Source organism: Artibeus jamaicensis, unplaced genomic scaffold (assembly GCF_021234435.1).
Source record: "Artibeus jamaicensis isolate MK-2021 breed Jamaican fruit bat unplaced genomic scaffold, CSHL_Jam_final contig_3176, whole genome shotgun sequence".
NCBI classification, from domain to species: Eukaryota; Metazoa; Chordata; class Mammalia; order Chiroptera; family Phyllostomidae; genus Artibeus; species Artibeus jamaicensis.
In genome coordinates this window covers 7,262,886-7,282,181 of record NW_026521740.1, presented here as the reverse complement: position 1 = coordinate 7,282,181, position 19,296 = coordinate 7,262,886, and the positions used below count along the sequence as shown (strand labels likewise).

Below are 19,296 nucleotides of genomic sequence, written 5' to 3'. Positions count from 1 at the left end.
AGGATTCGGTTGGCCTTTTGTCTCTTACTGTGTATTACACACACACACACACACACACACACACACACACACGCTCTACAGCAAGATGAAGCGAGGCAAAATAACAAAGAATGACGTGAACCTTTTCACAAAAGAAATCTAATCTGGAATAAGACCCCCTTCTTGCACAAGGACCAGAGCTGTCTTGTCTCACAGAACTAAACATTGGTCACAGAAGGTTTCTTTACATTCTTTAACCTCTTTACAATGTCCATTGTTAAAAGGGCAAAGAAAGACCTAGTTCCCCGAACTGACTATTTAGGGTTCATTAGGCTTCCGGTTCTTCCAAACACATCTCCTGCTGAGGAGACACACCTGCAGGGCACCTTGAGGTCCCCGGTCATGTTCCTGCACGTAGGTGCGTCGGGATTTATCTCTGCATGAGACCTGGGAGCCTAGGTTGCATCTGCCAGGCAGCCACCTTCCTCCAGCACAACCCTGCAGGTGGTAGGGGTCACCTTATGGAACAGGACCCAGGGCTCCTCTAGGCATAGACCAGATACCCTGGGCAACCTACCTTCCGGTGACGCAGGTGTGGCGTGGGGTCCCTGCCTGGTTGTGGGATGGGAGGCAGCAGGCTGCACCGGAAGGGCCTTTCGGCTGCTCCCTCTTCCCCGAGGCAGAATGCAGCCTCCCATTGCAGAATGACGGACAACAAAACAACCAACAGACTGGTGAATAAACATGCAGGGCTTGCCATGGCAGCAGGAGATTGAGGAGAACAGCAAAGAAACAATGCTGTTTGTCTTTCTCTCAGGATAAAACAATGGTAACAAAAGTAAATAAATTTCTGAAGGTAATTCTATTTACAGTGGCACCATGGGCCACCTTTGTCATTGCTTTGCTGCCCCCTCTTTCTTGCTTCTAATTTGGAAGCCAGTCCACTTGGCAGAATAAAATCACAATTGTATTTTCAGTTTGCTGCTCTGTCTATTGTATTTGCCAGGATTTTGTTCGCCTGAGCGCCCCTGTCAAATGGAAACAGACCAGAGATGCTCCAGTGCTGGGAGAGGTTCCCACCGCCCACACCTCTCTACCCGTGGGCGCCAGGCATGCACCAGCCCACTCATCAGTTCACCCAGCAACATGCTCAGGGCCGGGCTGGTGGACGTGGGGCCAACTTCACTTTCCAAAGGCAGAAATGGCCCCGCCCAGCCTTGAAAACATGACAAGTTTATATTTGGACCTGAAGTTCTAGGCTTTTTGCATTTATATCTTTTAACCTTGCTCTGCACCTCAGGGGAACAGTCCTTCATTAATAGAAGAGCTGATTTCATTGCTTTATATCCTGAGTCCTTTTCAAGGTGGGTAACACTCGGAACAGGGAAGAGCTTGCTTACAGTTACCTGGGTCTTTGTAGATACTGAGCACGCCCTTGAAGTAATGAGGTAAAAATCTTTCCAGTAAAAGCAGCACATCTTCCAACTCCTCAAGAATCCCCACGAGCAGGAAGTTTTCGTTCACGTTCAGTTTTGCTCTTTCAAGGGCCCACTCGCCAGGCTCCCTTTATGGATATAAAAATCATTTTAAAAATCAGAGATTCGTTTTTGCAGTGCAGCAACAACATGCTGAAAGTGTCTCTCTTCTGCCCACACCCCCCCCCCCATTTGTATAAGGCCAACCCCCACTTTTTTGGAGACCAGCTCTGATGGAGCCGCCAGCAGCCGCCCTCCCTGGCCCTCCCCACCTGCTCCCCACTATCCCTCTCCCCCCAGTGTCGGGCCTCGCTCAGGCCCTTGAACTCACTGACCCTGGCCTGCGTATTTGTTGGAAGAAGGATAGAGGCACAGGCTGTTAGGCCTCAGTCCTAATAAACATAGATTAAAGGATGACTAGAACGGCTTTTTAATAAGAAGACCAAACAGAACCAATAAAATGAAGATAGAAGTTTTGAAATATGAAACTTACTGACATTGGATTCTGGTAGGACTCAAAATAGGGGTCAAGCCATGGCTGCTAATCGTTTTATTCTTTTCAAGAGTTTAAAGACAACTTCTTTGAATTGAAGGAGGAAAACAGCCTAGTCTCGTTTGTAGAGCAGCTCTCCAAGTGGACAGTGATGTGAGTGAGGAAGAGTGGGGACCTCGGGAGCAGGGACCCAGGCCTGGCTGGCATTCGCCGCCTCAGGGAACGGGGGCGAGCCGGGATCCGCTTTTGGAAAACTGTAACAATAACCCTCAGCTCGCTCCCATCACTGTTGTCGAGGTGGGACAAAGTGACATTCTGAAAGCGTTTTTGAAGCTCCTTGCACCCGCACCAAGATAAGACAGCATGAGTGCTCTCTCCAAGATTAGGAAATAGATAATTAAGAAAATACTTGAGAGAGTTGGTATCATGTTTCCTGGAATAAGTATCTTCATTGTGACAGAAAATGAGTCATTTGGCTCCAAACTGTCCCAGTGTCTGAAGCGCTGATCTCGAACCAGGTGTCCTTCACTCCAGGGTCGAGCATGGCGGGAAGGCCCTCTGAGCTCAGGAAGTTCAGGGCGAGACAGAAAACTGACAATGCTCGTCCCGGAATCCTGACCGTGAACACACTCTTGTGTGGGGTAAACCCAACACAACAACAATAATCACTGTGTCAGCGAAAAGCACAGTGAATGAGCTGCAGCCGGGAAGCCACTATCTCCCCTCGGTCTGTCTCTTCAGGAACACAAGGGCCTTCTACGTAATGTTTTCTCTGGGGGAGAACATCACTCCTGGTAACAGGGTTTATTTTCCACCAGGCAAAGAGAGCAGTCATTGTCACCGCCGCTTCCTCTCCAGGCCGCACATGTATCCAACAATGGCGGATTTCATCTGCAGCCTCATCACAGTCACCCAGGAGGTGGTCACAACGGCCTTCCCCGCCCCCGAGAGACTGCGATCACTGGGGGCTTCCTAACTAGTGCCCCAGGGACCCGGAGGCAGGAGGTGGGCAGACGGCACCCTGAGGGCCCTGATTTGAGGAAGTCACTCTCTAAAGAAGGTACTCACTTCTCTTTCTACTAAGAGAAGAAAGTACTAAGAAGTACTTTCTTCTCTTTCTACTAAGCAAGTCTCGTGAGAGAGATGCTATCAAATATTGGCTGTCAATGTTTCAGACCCCATCCGACATGGCACACAGGCCGGGACCATGTTGATGAAGGACAGTCGCTACGGAGGAGCTGGCTGGTGCTCACCCCTAGTCCTTGCTACTGCATGGCTCTGGGGCATTAAGTGTAAAAAACGGGTTTGTTTGGCATCCCAGGGGCACAGCCTTATGGGGTGGTCCCCAGGGCTCTGGCAGAACTGGACTTGTTGGGTTTTTTTATTTATAGGACACACAGAGTCTTGAATAAGATCTTCAAGCACTAACAATACATATTAATTACAAGAGGCTGAGAGACAGAGACTCTGCCACCGTCGTCCCCATGAGCCTTCTGTCTTTACCTGCATCGCGGATGCTGTCCACAAAAGTACGGAATGATGTAAAACAACCGGGGGTTGGAGCACTCGGGGTAGTTTTCCAGGATACACTCGTTGATGTCCTGGAAGAGAAGACACAGCAGTGAGATGCCCTGCGGCTTCTGTGAGTGCCTCGTCAAATGCCACACCATGTGGGTAACGTCCATGCGTAAGTGACCCGAGGAAGCCCGAGGAGATGTCGAGAACTCGGAGATTTTGTGGGAACGCTTCCTTCCCCCTCACATCCTCCCGTTCCACCGGCCTGGTGCACAGAAGGTCAGAGCATCTCAGGGAGTGCTGGTTCTGGCGGGTAAACCGCGCCTGTGCATGTGCCAGAGTCTTGCACCGTATCCAACATCTGGAGGGCAGTTCTAGTCCCTGTGGCTTGCTGTGGCCACAGACAGCAGTTACCAGCCAACTGCTAGGTATACAGTTGGCACTTAACACATATTTGTTGAATGAATTCAGTATGACTTAATTCTTAGTTCATTCCAACTAAACCTGAGATCCCTAGTCCTGCAGAAATGCTTTTCCCTGTGTATCCATCCGCCCAACAAATAATCACTAAGTGCCTACAATAGTCGCATAAAGGGTTTGTTCATTTCGGAAAGGCTGTGAAATCATTTCTAGTGTTGCTTTAGGCCAGAAGGTGACAAGATGTTTGTATACAGACTTCTCTCACTTTCACGGATAGCCGTTGTGATTCCCTGATTTTCTATTCCTCTCTTCCATGGGGTTCGTTAAACATGGACTCTGAGCCTGCCACAGTTTGCTGGGGACCCACAGAAGGGCTGAGCACCAGCCTCCACCCAGGCAGTGTCAGGACCTAGCGCAGACACTGGTTCTCAGGTGTCTCTAGGGAGAAAAGATAATGCAACCTACAAACACACTGACAGCTATGGGTGTTTTTCCATAGATGACACTGTCAATGCAAATCAGGAGAGGGTGTTGACTTACAGACATGGTCACATGGCTGATGCAGTTTCAGTCATCTGAAGCCACTGCGTCTGATATGATAGGGTAGGTGGCTATTATCAATTGTTTTAAGTTGGGAATAAGGAAAATATACCTTAAACTTTTTTTACAATAACCCTTTCTCCCCACCCCTCCTGCCATGCTTGTTTGGTTTATATACTGATTACATAAACAACACAATCGCAACACCAAGTTCAACTGGGACAAGCAGATTCAGCAGCAAAGATGCTCTAAGCATTTGAGTGTATCACAGGAAGCAGAGGTACACAGTTCCCAGAAAGACCAACTGCTCCTTGACTTACATCTTGATCAACCATCAGAAGTTGAAAATATCATAAGTCAAAAATGTGTGTAAAAAAGATAACCTACTGAACATCACAGCTTAGCCTAGCCAACCTTGAACATGTTCAGAACACTTACATCAGCTACAGTTGGTCAAAGTCATCTTGTTGCCACTGCCCAGAATCACGAGAGTGTACCGTACAGCCCATCGCTAGTCCAGGAAAAGATCAAAATTCAAAATTCAAAATGTGGTTTCTACTGAATGCACAGTGCCTCACTGTGTATAGAAAGCCATTAAAAATGCATGATGTCAGACCCAAAATACCGTTCTAAGAAAATTTGACAGAGAGATAAGGATCTTCGTTGCTAAAAGATTTATGACAACAAAATATGGCAGAACTTAAGTGTTCCTTTCTGGGAGACTGGTTTGCAGAGATGATTGGGCACTTTCCTACAATGAAATTTGTGAGCACCCAGGAAGGTAAGGAGCAGCTACATGAACCGTCCTGAACAGTGTCTGTGATGAATTTTCAAGTGAAAATAAGCCAATTTTAAGGCGATGTGAACATGCAGGACAATATAAAAACGTATTTGCTTACATAAACACAAGCATATCTGGAAGGGTATGCATCACACTGTTTAAAGTGCTCTTTATGGTGGTGGATGTTCAAGTATCTGGGAATACATTGAACTTATACTTTACTCATTTTTGGAAATGTTTTTATTATAATGCATGTATTGCACTTTCACCATCAGAAAACTACAAGGAGCTTCACATGTTGTAAAACAAATTCGAGCTTGTGTGGAAGGGTGACCTGGCTTTGCCGGGAGGATGCTTAGACCTCTCTTTGTCCTGTACACTCTGGGGGTCCCCTGGCAGTTGGCCTCCTCCAAGAGCTTGAGCCTGAGGTCAGAGGGAGCCCGTATGTGGGCCACAGTCAGAGTAGGTGGTGGGTAGCCAGGGGCTGGGCAAGAAACAGAGCTAGGGGAACTCCAACCAGAGCAGGTGCGCTCACAGGCGGAGGGTCTGTCCCCCGAGGCCCAGGCTTCACACCAAAGGATGGAGTAAAATGGTGGTGGTTTAGGGGTTTTCCAGAGATCTGTCCCATAAATAGTCACCCCCCCAAGGGACCTGTATTAACAGGAGGGACGGGACCACAAAACTCTCACACGGGGACTCTCACAGCACCCACACTTCTGCAGAGTTCCCGTTACAGTGGTCTTCAAAACACTTGTGTCTTTCTCTGACGAATTTATTTCACTTGGCATAATGCCCTCAAAATCTACCCATGCTGTCACGAGTGGTAGTTTCATTCTTTTTTATGGCCAAGTAATATTTCATTGTACATAGGCACTCGCCTGTGGATGGGCACTTGGGTTGCTTCCATAACTTAGCTATTTTAAATGATGCTGCAATGAACATAGAGGTGCATATATTCTTTCAAACTGGTGTGTTGGGTTTCTTTGGATATTTACCCAGAAGTGGAATCCTGGGTCATAAGGGAGATCCATTTTAATTTTTTTGAGAAACCTTATACTGTTTTCTACGGTGGCTGCACCAGTCCGCATTCCCACCAACGGTGCGCCATGTGACTTCACTTATGTGTGGAATCTAAAGAACTATATAAAGGAGCCAACAAAACAGAAACAGTGTCACAGAAACAGAGAACAGACTGATGGCTGCCAGAAGGGAGCGGGGTTGGGGACCTGGGTGAAAAAGATGCAGGGAGGGAGGAGTACAAATGGGCAGTCACAGGACAGTCCCAGGGACGACACCCCAGGGAATGTAGTGAAATAGTACTGCAATGACCATCTACAGTGGCACGTACTGGAAATATCACGGGGAACAGCTTTTTAAAAAAAATTTGTATTGATTTGAGAGTATGAGAGAAAGAGAGAGACATCGGTTTGTTGTTCCACTTATACATTCGCTGATTGATTCTTGTGTGTGCCCTGAGCTGGGATCGAACCCATAACCTTGGTGTATTGGGATGATGCTCTAACCAACTGAGCCACCTGGCCAGGGATTCAGGGGGAACACTTGTCAGGTATGTTATTATCCAACCACTATGCTGTACACATGAAACTAATACAAAATAATATTGAATGTAAACCATAATTAAAAAAATTTTTATTAAAAAATAAAAGAGCTCGTGTCCTGAGTATTTGTGTAGGCGGTGAGTCCATGAGCAGGGACTGCCTGTTCACTGAGCCTCAAGTACTTAGCACCCTGCCTGGAAAAAGCAGGGACGTGATAAATATTCAATAAATAAATGAACTAATGGCAGAGGAAAAAGCCAAGACACTCAGCCCTGCGTCTGTCCCCAGAGAGCCTGGCCTGGGCTTGCAGGGACTGGCAGAGGGCAGCCTCTGGCTGGGGTGGGGGTGGGGAGGGTGGAGGAGCTGCAGGGGCCACGGAGGCCAGTTCCCAATTGGGATCCACAAATAACCTCACAAGGTCAATTCCTGGGAAGACATAAATTCCTAGTTTAAGAACTGCTGTTAACAATTCTTCTTTTCTTAGATCGAGGCATGTCCCTGGGGGGATTTGAGAGCTTTCCATTTGAGCCCATTAGGCTGATGAATGGTGCTGGCCACAGCCATCCTTTGCCGGAGGACATAAATACAAGATGACGCAGGTGGAAGACCAAGCCGGAGCTGTGCAGACCCTGCAGCTGTTTGCCTCTGGCCCAGCCACTGAACAGTGAGGCTGCTTCCCAGCAGCTCAAGGACGAGGGGCCACAGGACACTGCTCCTAGCCACTCACAGTCCACTCTTATTGGAACCCAGACCTTTGGCGAGTGACCTCTCAGTGTCCTGGGAAATTGAATGGGACAAGTGTCAACACAGCTGCTCTTACACTGTTCTGCTCTGACAGGCACCGCCTGTCCCCTCCCCGTCTCCTCCCAGACTCCAGTTTGCCCTGGTGTTGACGGCTTTATCTGTGGCACGAGGCCTCACTCTCCTGGGTTGTTTTACAATCCCCTTTTTTATACTCAAGTTCTCTCTCTCCATACACATACCAAGTGTATAGATAAACAGTGTGTACATATTAAGTATATATAGTATATGTATTTTTTTAATTTTATTTTTCAATTACGGTTCACATTCAGTATTATTTTGCATTACTTTCAGGTACACAGCACAGTCATTAGACAATCTCCACTTTACAGCGGCCCCCTCGATGTTTCAAGTCCCCATCTGGACCCACACATAGTTACTACAGTACTATTGGCTGTAATCCCCATGGTGTACTTTACGTCCCCGGGACTATTTTGTGACTCCCAATGTGTACTTCTTCAGCCCTTTGCCTCTTCACCCGGCCCCTCAAACCCCTTCCCCTGTCAACCATCAGTCTGTTCTCTGTGTCTGTGAGCCTGTCTCTACTCTGTTTATTTATTTTGCTCTTTAGTTCCCACATATAAGCAAAATCATATGCTATTTGTCTTTGTCTGACTTATTTCACTTAGCATAATACCTTCTAGGTCCATCCAAGTTGTTGCAAATGATGGGATTTTATTTTTAGTGGTTGAGTAATATTCCATGGCAGAGAGCACACATATGTTTTTATATGGCTATGCAACTTTGCTTTTCCTTTTCATGCAGTGCTTCTAGAATAAGTTGGCTTTAAATGAAAACTTTTATTTTACCCTTCACTGTGAGATTGTCATCATGGTCAGTGACTTTGGCCAAGCCAACCCACTTGCTGGTGCTGGGCCTGTGATTTGCTCCTCTGGTCCCTGGATGGCGGCCTAAACCGTGGGCACCCCACAGTGCTCTCCCCGGCCCAGTCCAGCCCTCTTATAAGGTTAGGTGTAAAGATAAGACCCCATTCTACTCATATTCCCACATGATTATGGAAATGAGGTGCTCCCTATAACTAAGAGAATCCTTTTAATTGGCAAACCTACAAAAAAAGTATTTTTTAAAAATTTATTTCAAACTGTATTATTTTTAAAAGCATAGGCTAATGTGGCCAAGGTTTTCTTTGTGGGTTTGTCTTCTTCCGCTTTGATCTTACAGCGAAATCATCTATTGATCTGCTCCTGGAACATTTTTATAGAATGGATTGCGATGAATGACACTCACTTTTTAAATGCCAAAGGGCCCAGTGGGTCAAAGGACACCCTAGTCACAGCCAGACCTTTGGGGGGTCATTCCTGATTCCCCTCTCACCTTTACTCTCTGCACTCAATTGTCTGGCCCTGCAATTTGACCCCCGGATGGTTTCCTAACCCTCATTTTCCCCCCCATTTCACCCCACAAACCCCTGTTCAGCTCTTCCCCAGCCAGTTAGCATCTCTTCCTCTCTTCTCTTCTCCCAGAATGCATTTTCCATGTAGCTGCCACAGTTACTCATCTGAAATGCAAACTCGTCCCAGTCACTCTCCTGTTCAAAAACTTTGAAGGACTCTTGAAAAGCCAGTGAGAATAATGTTCAATTAGGGCACTTATTAAAAACTCGAATTTCCTGACCCAACTCGCAGAGTGTGTGATAGAACAGGGTTGGAGGAAAAGGTGAGGAATCTGCATTTTAAAACAGACCCTCTGCTGATTTTGAGAAGATGGTCACTCTCCATGAACTATCAACACTGTGCAATTAGGCAATTCCACGCCTTTGCTCATTAGTTTCCCTGGCCTGGAATTTCCTTCTGCCTCTTCCCCTGGACTCATGAGCAGGTCCAGGGTTGGGAGTCAGTCCTGGCTGGACAAGGACTGGCACACACCGGTCCGTCTGGAAAGAAAGGAAGGCTCCGGAAGCTGCAGAAGACTTCAGGATTTGACAGCAAGTTCAAGGTGACTCCTGGTGAGCCTTCTGAGTGAACAAGGTATGCAGAACCTGCACGGTGTGGTCAGTGGCATCCTCAGTACCCACAGTCTCCATTTTTAAAAAGTCCCCTCACCTCTCACCTAGTTGACAGTGGTCCCCAACCTTGTTCATTTCACAGAAGATAAACTAAGCCAAGTCTCCCGTGTATTTCTCCTTCATTCCACAATCTTCCATCATTCAGCCCTCTCCAATCTTATGGCTAATCCTGGGCCCAAAAAGGAGGGATTTAAGGAGTTTCAAGAAAGGGAAAAATTAAGGTATACACAGTGTCTGTGGCAGATGGGCGGGGCTGCAGGACTCCAGGTCCTACGGAAGCCGGAAGAGCTGGGCTTTGCCTTGGTTTCTGTATTGAGTTGTATAGAAGATTTCACTTGATAAAATATTCTAAATCTGTAAATCATTGCTTTATAACGGTTAGTATGATCCTTTCCTGGGACCCCATCTAATCGCTGGACTTGTTCCTTGTTTCCAAGGTGCAGGCTCAGCAGGCTGCCCGCCTCTGGTGACTGAGGCCAGGTGTTGGAGCCTCTCTTTGTCTCAGGAGCTTCCCTAGTACCTCCCGGTCCCTCCAGGCAAGGGTGCTCGGACTTGCTTTTCCCACGTAGCCCCTCCTAAGGCAAAGTACATGGCATCTAAATACCACGTCTGTCACCAGACTCTGTTGGGGCCCGATTGGCATGTCATCATGTCACTACTTCCACTTGCGCACTGCTGCCTTATGTTCTGCCTGTTGGATGGATCATGGCCCACAGTGGGCACGAGGGTCCGAGTCCCACCCTGCCACACTGCTCCTTCCTTTGCCCTATACAAGCAGGTGATTCTGACTGTAGGGCCCAGGGAGTCTGATCTCACTAGCTGGACCCTACAATTGAAGAGCACCTTATAGAAAAAACAAAAATAGGAGAAACCATATTTCCTACCCCTCTCCTTCCTAGGGTCCAGGTTGTTGAGAGTTCTACACTTCTCTCAACTCTACCCTTTAAGAAAAAAGGGGGCTATTAACAAGGGGAACAGTAGGTTTTTTGTGTGTATAAAAGTGTTCAATGCTATGTAGTGTTTACATTCTAAATGTCAAAAAAAAATCTTTTAAATTACATGGTGTCTTTTGTTAAGAAGAAATTTAACTTACTGTCATTTAGGTCTCTAGTGTCACTTCCATGGTTACTTGAGTTTTCATTATTGGCTATGGATGAATGGAGGCTCTTTGGGATCATAAAAAGCTGGGACATCAGGCTGGTCTTTGGGAAGGGATAGTGCTCACTGGTGAGGTGCTGGGCAGGTTTCCCAAATTCAGTTCCCTGGACTTTCTGAAAGCCACACCTGCTGGGTCCAATGCTGTTCCAGGCTTCAGGGCAGGAAGGGCTGCCAAGTATGCAGAGTTTTGCCAGATTGTGTGGTTATTTTATTAAGCGGATAAGTGTCTACAGATTCTAGTGTAAAAACAGTGGGCCCAACCCAGTTTTATAAAAACATTTTCAAAGGTAAAAGTCTCGAAATTACAGGTTTTTTGGCTAATCGTCATTTTCCTTCCTTCTACATACGATGTCTGGAACATTAACACAAAGCGTGTCTTTAAGCAGAGGTTAGTGCCAGTGAGAGTTACTTAAGAAACTATTAGATACCCTAAATTTTGTATAAGTGGGACATTTTGTGAGAGTCTCTCTTGACAAAACGTTTCAGGTGTGTATGTACGAAGTCTGTCCAGAAAGTATCCAGTTACGTAGGATGAAAAATAGAGGCATTTACTGAAGAAGATACAAAATACAAGAAACATTGTACACAGGACAATGACGCCTCAGTCCCCTTCAAAGTAGGCACCTTGGGATCTCACACAGTTCTCCCAATAGCCATCAGCTTCCTTGTTGTATTTTCCTGAATCTTATCAAAGGTCTGAAATCTCTTCCCTTTCAAAGGTGATTTTAGTTTGGGGAAAAGCCAGAAGTTGCAGGGCACCGAATCTGGGCTGTAGCAGGGCTGATTCACCTGGGTGATTTGATATTTCACACACACAAAAAATCTGTATAAGACATGATGCATGAGTGGGTGTTTGTCATGATGGAGCTGCCTATCATTAGTTGCCCATAGCTGTAGCCTTCTGAATAATCCGAATAGTTTACATGGAGGAATGTTCAAGCTAAACATAAAATTTGATGCAGATTCATTGCTTTACTCAGTCACTTTGAATGCGATGGCCTCACAGTGCACATGCTCCCTCAACAGCATCTTCTGCCCCCACTGACTAGTACTGTGAAGTCATCACTGTTCATGCATGTGCATTCCAGGCCACTGTCTTTGGCTGCCAGGTTACATTGATGTCTTACAAACCATTCTTGTTATATTAACAATGGCTGGACTTTTTCCAGACAGACCCATATTTTATAGAATCATAAACTATGAGGACTGCATTCAGTGATTAGTTGAAGGAATAGTGAGGAAAAAGAGGTCAAGTAGGGTCATCATTTCTTTAATGCTATTGATTAGAAATAAAACACAAAATAGAACTTTACCTGGAATTGTAATTTTAAATTTTCAATTAGAATTTTCTTGCATAGTTTACATCTATAATGTAATTTTATTTCAGAGGTTCTTAATTTGGAGTAGCTCAAAATTGTTTGCTCATTATGTTCAAACAATTCAAACTGAAATCTTCAACAACCCAATGCTAAGATCTTTTACTCATATTATGAATTAAGGCAGCTACTTCCTATATAAGGAATCATGGTAAGCACTCTGGTGCTAAGTAGCTGGCATATAATTGTCTCTATCTTCCTTTATTTGTAGTTTGTAGCATGTAAGTTTACTAATGTTTATATAGAATATCTTCTTGGTAGCTGATTCCCTTTATTTGTATGTGGTGTCCATTTTTATTAATGTTTTTGCCTTATGTTAAAATGTGAGAATGAGCTTTGACTGGTGTGACTCAGTAGACTGAGTGCTGGCCTGTGAACCAAAGGGTCACTGGTTCAATTCCCACTCCGGGCACATGCCTAGGTTGCTGGCCAGGTCCCCATTAGGGGCCGTGCTAGAGGCCACAACACATTGATGTTTCTCTCCCTCTCTTTCTCACTCCCTTCCTCTCTAAAAAATAAATCAAATATTTTTTTAAATGTGAGAATGAGAATGAATCTTCCTCTCAAAATGAACCTACAGCACAAATATTGTAAGCACATAAAAAAAATCTAATATCAGAAAGACAGGCGGCAAAATCTTCTGTTGAAACGTGAATTCATTCCAGATGGCTTTAAGAAATAATTTGACAAAGACTTTAAAATAAGTATACTTAGGATGTTGAAGAGATAAAAGAATGAATAACTTCCTTTATACAAGGGCAGGAAATTATGAAACAAAAACATGAATCAAGAATGTGAGGATATTCATAAAGAACTAATTATAAGTCTTAAGATGAAAAATACAGTAATTGAAATAAAAATTTAAGAAATGGAATTATATACTTAAAACCTATATAATTTTATTAACCAATGTCACCATTAGAAACTCAGTTAAAAAGAATAAAATATTCTAAAAACAGAGATGTGATTCTTTAGGCTAAAAGTGTGCCATGGGTACTGAACAAAATAAACAAAGGTAAATTTATATCCATATACTTCAGAGTAAAAGTAGAGGATATTAAAGGAAAGGATGAAAAGTAGATGACCAAAGGAGGAACCATAATTAGGCTACTTCTTTCCCTCCCTTCCTCCTCTCCCTCTCTTTCTTCCTCCCTCCCTCCCTCTGTTCTTCCTTGAGTGGTTTTGTGGTTACTACCATCTGGACTCCTGGCACTTAGTCCAGAAGCAGGTCTTTCTCATTGGTAGTTCTCATCCTATGAGAACAATGGGACTATTACAGATCTGGTTACCAAGCAGCAAGACTATAATTCACCTCCTACTCGTGAGGCTGTGGCTTTCCAGCCTCTCTTGTCCACAGACACTTATCTATAGCCATAGTTTCCAGGGACAGGTCAGCAGCCCTTTCGTTCAGCTTCCTTTGCTTGAGAGTGAGGGCAGGTATGGATCCCCACCCCAGGCCCTTAGAGCGCTGGGCCTGGTTCGTGCCCCCATACTGACAGGAGCCCTTTCAGTCCCCTTTACCTTACAAGAGCCCAATCCCTGGCTGCCCCTACCTGACTCTGAGCTGCAACCCAGCTGGCCTGCGACTTCACCACTGCTCATCACGCTGGTACTGTTCCGGGCACGGGGATGCTTTTCTTACTTTTTAAACTGGCAGATCCTTTGGATTTCCCGTTCTAATACTCTATCTATCATTGCTATGTGTTTGGAGCCAAGGGAGTGTGAAATCACTACACCATCTTGACACGGTTCTGGATGGGCTATCCATGTTTCCCCCCCCATAGGGAGGTTTATCAGAAGCAACACTGAGACCAGAGGTGGGGAGATGAGCATGGGAGTGCACCTTGCTGAGTGGGAGGAGAGAAGCTTGGTGAAATGTGAAGTCTGTGCAAAGCAACGTCACATGCTTATTGAAATGTGATAATTTCTGCTTCATGAGTATGTCATAGAGCATAGGGCAATGCACAGTTTAAGCCGGACATCAAAAGCATGATTCCTAAGGATTCTTCTTACAGACCTTGCAAGACATTATTACATCATAGTAGTGACTTTATCACAATGCTGTTGTTTCAAATCTGTTAATTGCTTCAAGTGTGTCACCAAAAGCTTCAATGTTTGAAGTCTGCTATGAATACAAAAATGGCCCAGTCATTGCTCTGCATAGTCTTCATGCCTATTATTTAGACTCAAACTTCAAGAAAAGCTTCATGTCTCCTCTCTGTATTCTGGTACCCACCCAAGGCCAGACAGGTGCTCTCTTGTAGCTTATAAAAGTAGCCTTTGAGGATGATGAAATTTTAATTTGAACTGTGCTTTGCCTGTATCTAGCACATCTCCATGGGAATCTGCTAAAAGCTTTCAGAGGATGTACTGTTTTGCAATAAGTAACGTTATGAAAAATTCACCAGCAGAGTAAAACCAGGAATGCAAACCATGATAAATTTTATATCAAAAGTACTTAAATGATACTGTAGATAAAAACATATCATTGTGGATACTTATTTTTAGTAGATGGCTACATGACTGATATGTCATTAAATGACCTATAACCTACTCCCTGCTAGACAAGGTGCATTCTAGATGTGGGCTCCACTCAGAGGAACAATGACTGGGATTTTGTGATTCTAGTCTCCAAGGTGCAGAGAAAACCATGTGGCTGGGCACCTGCCACCAGCGGCTCTGCTGTGAGCTGGGAAGGTGCTGTCTTGGTTAACCGGGCATACAGCAGCCCCTGAGCCCAGAGCTCTTCTTTCTGCGTGATGCACTCGGCCCAGTGCGTTGCTGGCAGTGGCCTTTGCAGAGGGCGTTGTAACGATAATATTTGAAAGCTCACGGTCGGTGGGACAATCTGCCCTAACACGATAATACTGAGATGCTGATTGCACCCTTAAAATACACAGGCCAGGTTTATAGAGGGTCCCACTCCCCTCCTTCTTACTTAGTCACATAGAAAATGGACAGGTCACCATGGGCTTTCTGTGAGTGTGGCCATGTGACATCACTCAAATGGACTGCAAGTGTATCCTGTGCGGTCTACAATTTACCAGTCTAGGTCTTAATAAAGACATGGAAATGCACTTCAACTTGTGACTGCTTGCTATGTTACACCAGAAGGAAAAGATGATGGTAACTGGCCAGGGGTCAGAAGGACCAGTGAAGATTTTACTTAAAAGTTGAACTATGAAGTGGAGATACATGAGTTGCCACCTCGAAGCCGTTCATTTCACCAGTTAAAGAAACCCCAGAATGTAGGCCGAGTCTCAACACTGTCTAGAATCTCCTAGAGGCGGTCCTGAGCCGAAAAATCAGGCTCGAACAGATCTCCACCAGTGTGAGCCTTTGTGAGTGTAAGAATGGCAGGAATTCCTGGGGAACCAAGTATTTCCTTGAAGGGTATTATACCATAAAAGTGATTTATGACCCCTCTGGGCCACACAAGTTTCTAAAAGCCACAGAAACTGCTCAGTCTCATAGAATGTTGATGATTTTGCCTTCTCAGCTGAAGAGGTCCAGAGTTGCTTTTCCCTTCTTTCTATTCCAATAGTCTAATTGTTTTGGCCTAGGAGGCCAAAGTAAACCACAAAAGTCACACTTGCAACTTCTGGTTATCCAGGATATAAACAGCGTGTTTGTGGATTTTTTTTTAGGCCCACAGCCCCTCCTCTCTGTGGCCTCATATTCCCCATTCAGAAGGTCACAAAGAATTCACAATGGATTTAATAAAGGGAAGTTAAACTAAATAGTCAGAACAATTATTTTAGATTAACTGGGAATTTCAGTTTCTCAAACCCTGTTATCGCGAGTGACTAAGAGCTGTCTTGGTGATGGAGGTTCATGCATCTTTCTCTCCTTTACGAGTATTTGAAATTTTCCATGAGGTATAGTAAAAAGTACACCAAAAAAATTCCAGAAACTTTGAGTATAGTTGTATCCACAATCACATACCTCAGCTTTTTTCTGCTTTTTTTAAAACCTGGTCCCTTTTTTAGGCCATTCATTCATTCATTCATTCATTCAGACTTGATCTTGTTCTGACCACCGGAAGGCTTTCTGGACTGTTTTTCAGGGGGTAGAAGGCCTTTAGGAAGCCTCAGACTTTCTTCTTTATAATTTTCCATCTGAAGTTTCTCTGGAAACCTCACTTCTGACCCCGTCATGGGCTCTGCTCCCAGGGTTCTCTCTGCTCTAGAGCAAAACATAACTGCACAGAACACAAGACGGGAAACCCTTTCAAAAGTTTCTCTTCTGCCAGGGATCAGCCCACGTCTTTATAACTAATTTGAAAATTCAAATAACGATAATAATTTACTCGTATATAAGGATAGTGTTTATTGAAATAAAGAGCCATTGAAACAGTTTCCCAGATGTTTCCTTTGAGTCGATCAAACTGAGAACCAGAGGCAAAGAAAAGCAAACACTTGACAAACTCAATGTAAAAGAGACGAGAACCGCAGCAGTGATGAAGAGGTCAATTCCATAGACTGAGTGTATAACACGGCTATCATGTAGACACATATGTGAAAGAATCTGATGAAAAACTGCTTACACAAATTTGGGAGGGAGGCTATTTCTCTCTGCCTGTGTCTCTCTCACTCACTACGAACAATTTATTAAGCCTCGATCAACTATAAGAAGTCAGGAGGTTAGAACCATTTGTAATGATCAGAATAAACATCGTCAATCAACACTCAAGGTGTAGCAATCAATAAAGGTAACAAGGTCCGTAGCAGTCATTCAACCCTGCCCTGACAGAGCTCCCCGTATATGCTGGGCACTGTGTGATACAGTTCTTGCCCTGCCCCCCAGGAACTCACGTTCAAGAGCAAGTGTAGCCAGCACCAAGGAATACAGGAGCCTGTCAGGTGACCTGAGCACGAGTGGGGCCCTGTGCCTGCACACATGGTCTCTGTGGAGCAAACTGGAAAAGGACGTTTCCTGTCCCCAGGGGGCCGGTGCTACTCAGCTGACGCTGATCAATGCCACATGGAATGTGTGCCAAGTTTGCCCCATTTTTAAGAGAAGCTATTTGAATTCTAGTGTGAAATCTGCAAATTCATAAGTGTTGGTATCAAAACAAAACAAAAATTGTGAGTGAAACATAACATGTCTGCAAGTCAAATACAACCCCCAGTTTTCCAGTTCATGCTTCACTAGAAAGGCAGCCATTTCTAATTCGAGCAGCCCCCAAAACACAAGTTCTTAAAGAACACACACGAAAGACCCGTGGACATGGGGACTTCGTGTCCCCATGTGGCGACTGACTATGGAGGTGGGGGTGGGTGGCTGGGTGGAGGGGGACAAAGGGGACAACTGGAACAGAATAAGGAACAAACATTTTCAAAAAATCTCATCATCTGCTGTGCTGTGTTTCTAACAAGAATAATGTTGGAAGACAAAGGACGAGCGGGAGCTGCAGTGAGCCTGAACCAGATAAGAGCTACCTGTGGAACAGAGAAGAAAACACTGGGATTGGCACCAGGTAACCTCGGTTCGAGTCTTGGTCTCTTATTAACTGGCTGGAAAATGACTGGCAAGATACGTCCCCTTTTCAAGCATCGGTTTCCTCAACTATCAAAAACAGGTAGTTATACCTCTTTCACAGGATGGCTATGGCGATTAGAGAAAATGTATTTGAAAATGTTTTATAAACTACCGCGAGAACAGCCAGACTGACTCGGTGGTCTGAATTTTGAATGTGCTGATGAAGGGCTCTGAAAGATTCAGCCACTGGATATGGCATCATGGAAATGCAAGGGCTTGATGGTTCGACTCGCCCTTCAGGAAAATAGCCCGCTGGTGGGACAGGAAGGAGAGATGTGGTTTAGAGGGGGCAGGGTTTCCTTCGTGAGAAAACTGACCAGGACTAGAAAGCCCACAATGAAACCCTTGACTAACAAAGTGGTGAATATCCACCTGGCAGATTATTTGTGGCCAATTTAAAATCACAGGTTGGCTTCCTACCTTGGGATATTTTCAAACCACCACTTACTTCTCCACCCTGAAGTCAAAGAATAATATTTCACCATTAGCCCAAGAAAAACAATCAGAGGAGATCACGATGCTGGAGTAGTTTTGATGAATTCCAGGGCTAAATTCAGTGATTTGTGGATTATTGGCTGTTTACCATTCTCAGCACCAACATTCTCTTCTATGAAAGAGAATAAAAAGATGTTTTTCAATAATTCACAAACTTTTCACCAGGGGAATGGAAAATCTCACTATGGGGTTGCCATTGGTTTCACTCTTTAGGTAACTACATGACTACATTTTTGCTTGTTAATTTTAAGCACTAAAGGGCCAGATAGTTTCTTGAAGTATAATAAGCCTAAGGATGCTGGTTTGACTTAAGAAGCTGAGAAAAAGAAGGGAGTTATTGATATCAAACAACTTGTTTTTCCAAAAAGAGTAATCAAAGTTTTAGAAAGTCCCATTCTTGACAGTCTTTGGCCATTTGGCGGAGGTGCCCAAGTCTTCCTGCCTCCAGCCCAGGGCCATGCTCCTTTCCAAAGAGGCCGTATGTAGCAGGAGAAGTGTGCCAGTTGGTCTTACAGAAGGCAAAGAAGAAACTCATTTTTCTTCTTCCATATTCTTGCCCTAGACTCATTGGGTCTGGAGATCTATCTTCTTGACAGTCAGAATTTGGGGGATTTAATAGATTAATTAACCTGGAAACAAATGCATTTCAAGTAACCGTCACCCCAGGTGTGTTTGCCACCAGTGTTTGGGAGATGGAGGTGGTCACCAACCTGGAGTAGAGAGCCCCTCAAGAGGGTCTGAGACTGGGACTATGATGCGATATAATTTGGTTTCTTTGTAATCCTAATGGTTTTTCCATTTAAAAGCATTATTCTGAGAGGTGGTCGAAAGGCTCCACTAGATGCCACCAGGGTCCATGAATGAAAGGGGCGCAGAGCCCCTTTGTGTTGGACACTTTCTCTTGAGCAGGGGCCACACGTCTCTGCTGTAAAAGGAATGTCCTCACCTGTATTCGGTGTTGGGCCTCTTTTGGGCCATCAGAAAAAAATGTCAACAGATTACTTTGGACAGATTTTTAAAGTCCTCCCTTAAAAACTTGGGTAGAACTTCTATTTCGAGTTAGACAGCAAAGGACAACCACCAACAACACAATTTTTCTGAGAATAGAGTCCCCCGGGTGGTTCAGGTGCCTGAAAG

General features: G+C 44.8%; 1 protein-coding gene across 1 annotated transcript in view; it reads right to left on the bottom strand.

Annotated features, from left to right (window-relative positions):
- The window catches only part of UST (uronyl 2-sulfotransferase), a 265,128-nt gene that overhangs the window by 43,105 nt on the left and 202,727 nt on the right, over window positions 1–19,296 (bottom strand). Inside the window, exons 6-7 of the mRNA XM_037156825.2 lie at window positions 3,451–3,548; window positions 1,386–1,543 (exon numbers count right to left, since the gene is read on the bottom strand). Coding sequence (XP_037012720.2) covers window positions 1,386–1,543; window positions 3,451–3,548 — 256 coding nt within the window. The remainder of the gene's footprint in view (window positions 1–1,385; window positions 1,544–3,450; window positions 3,549–19,296) is intronic.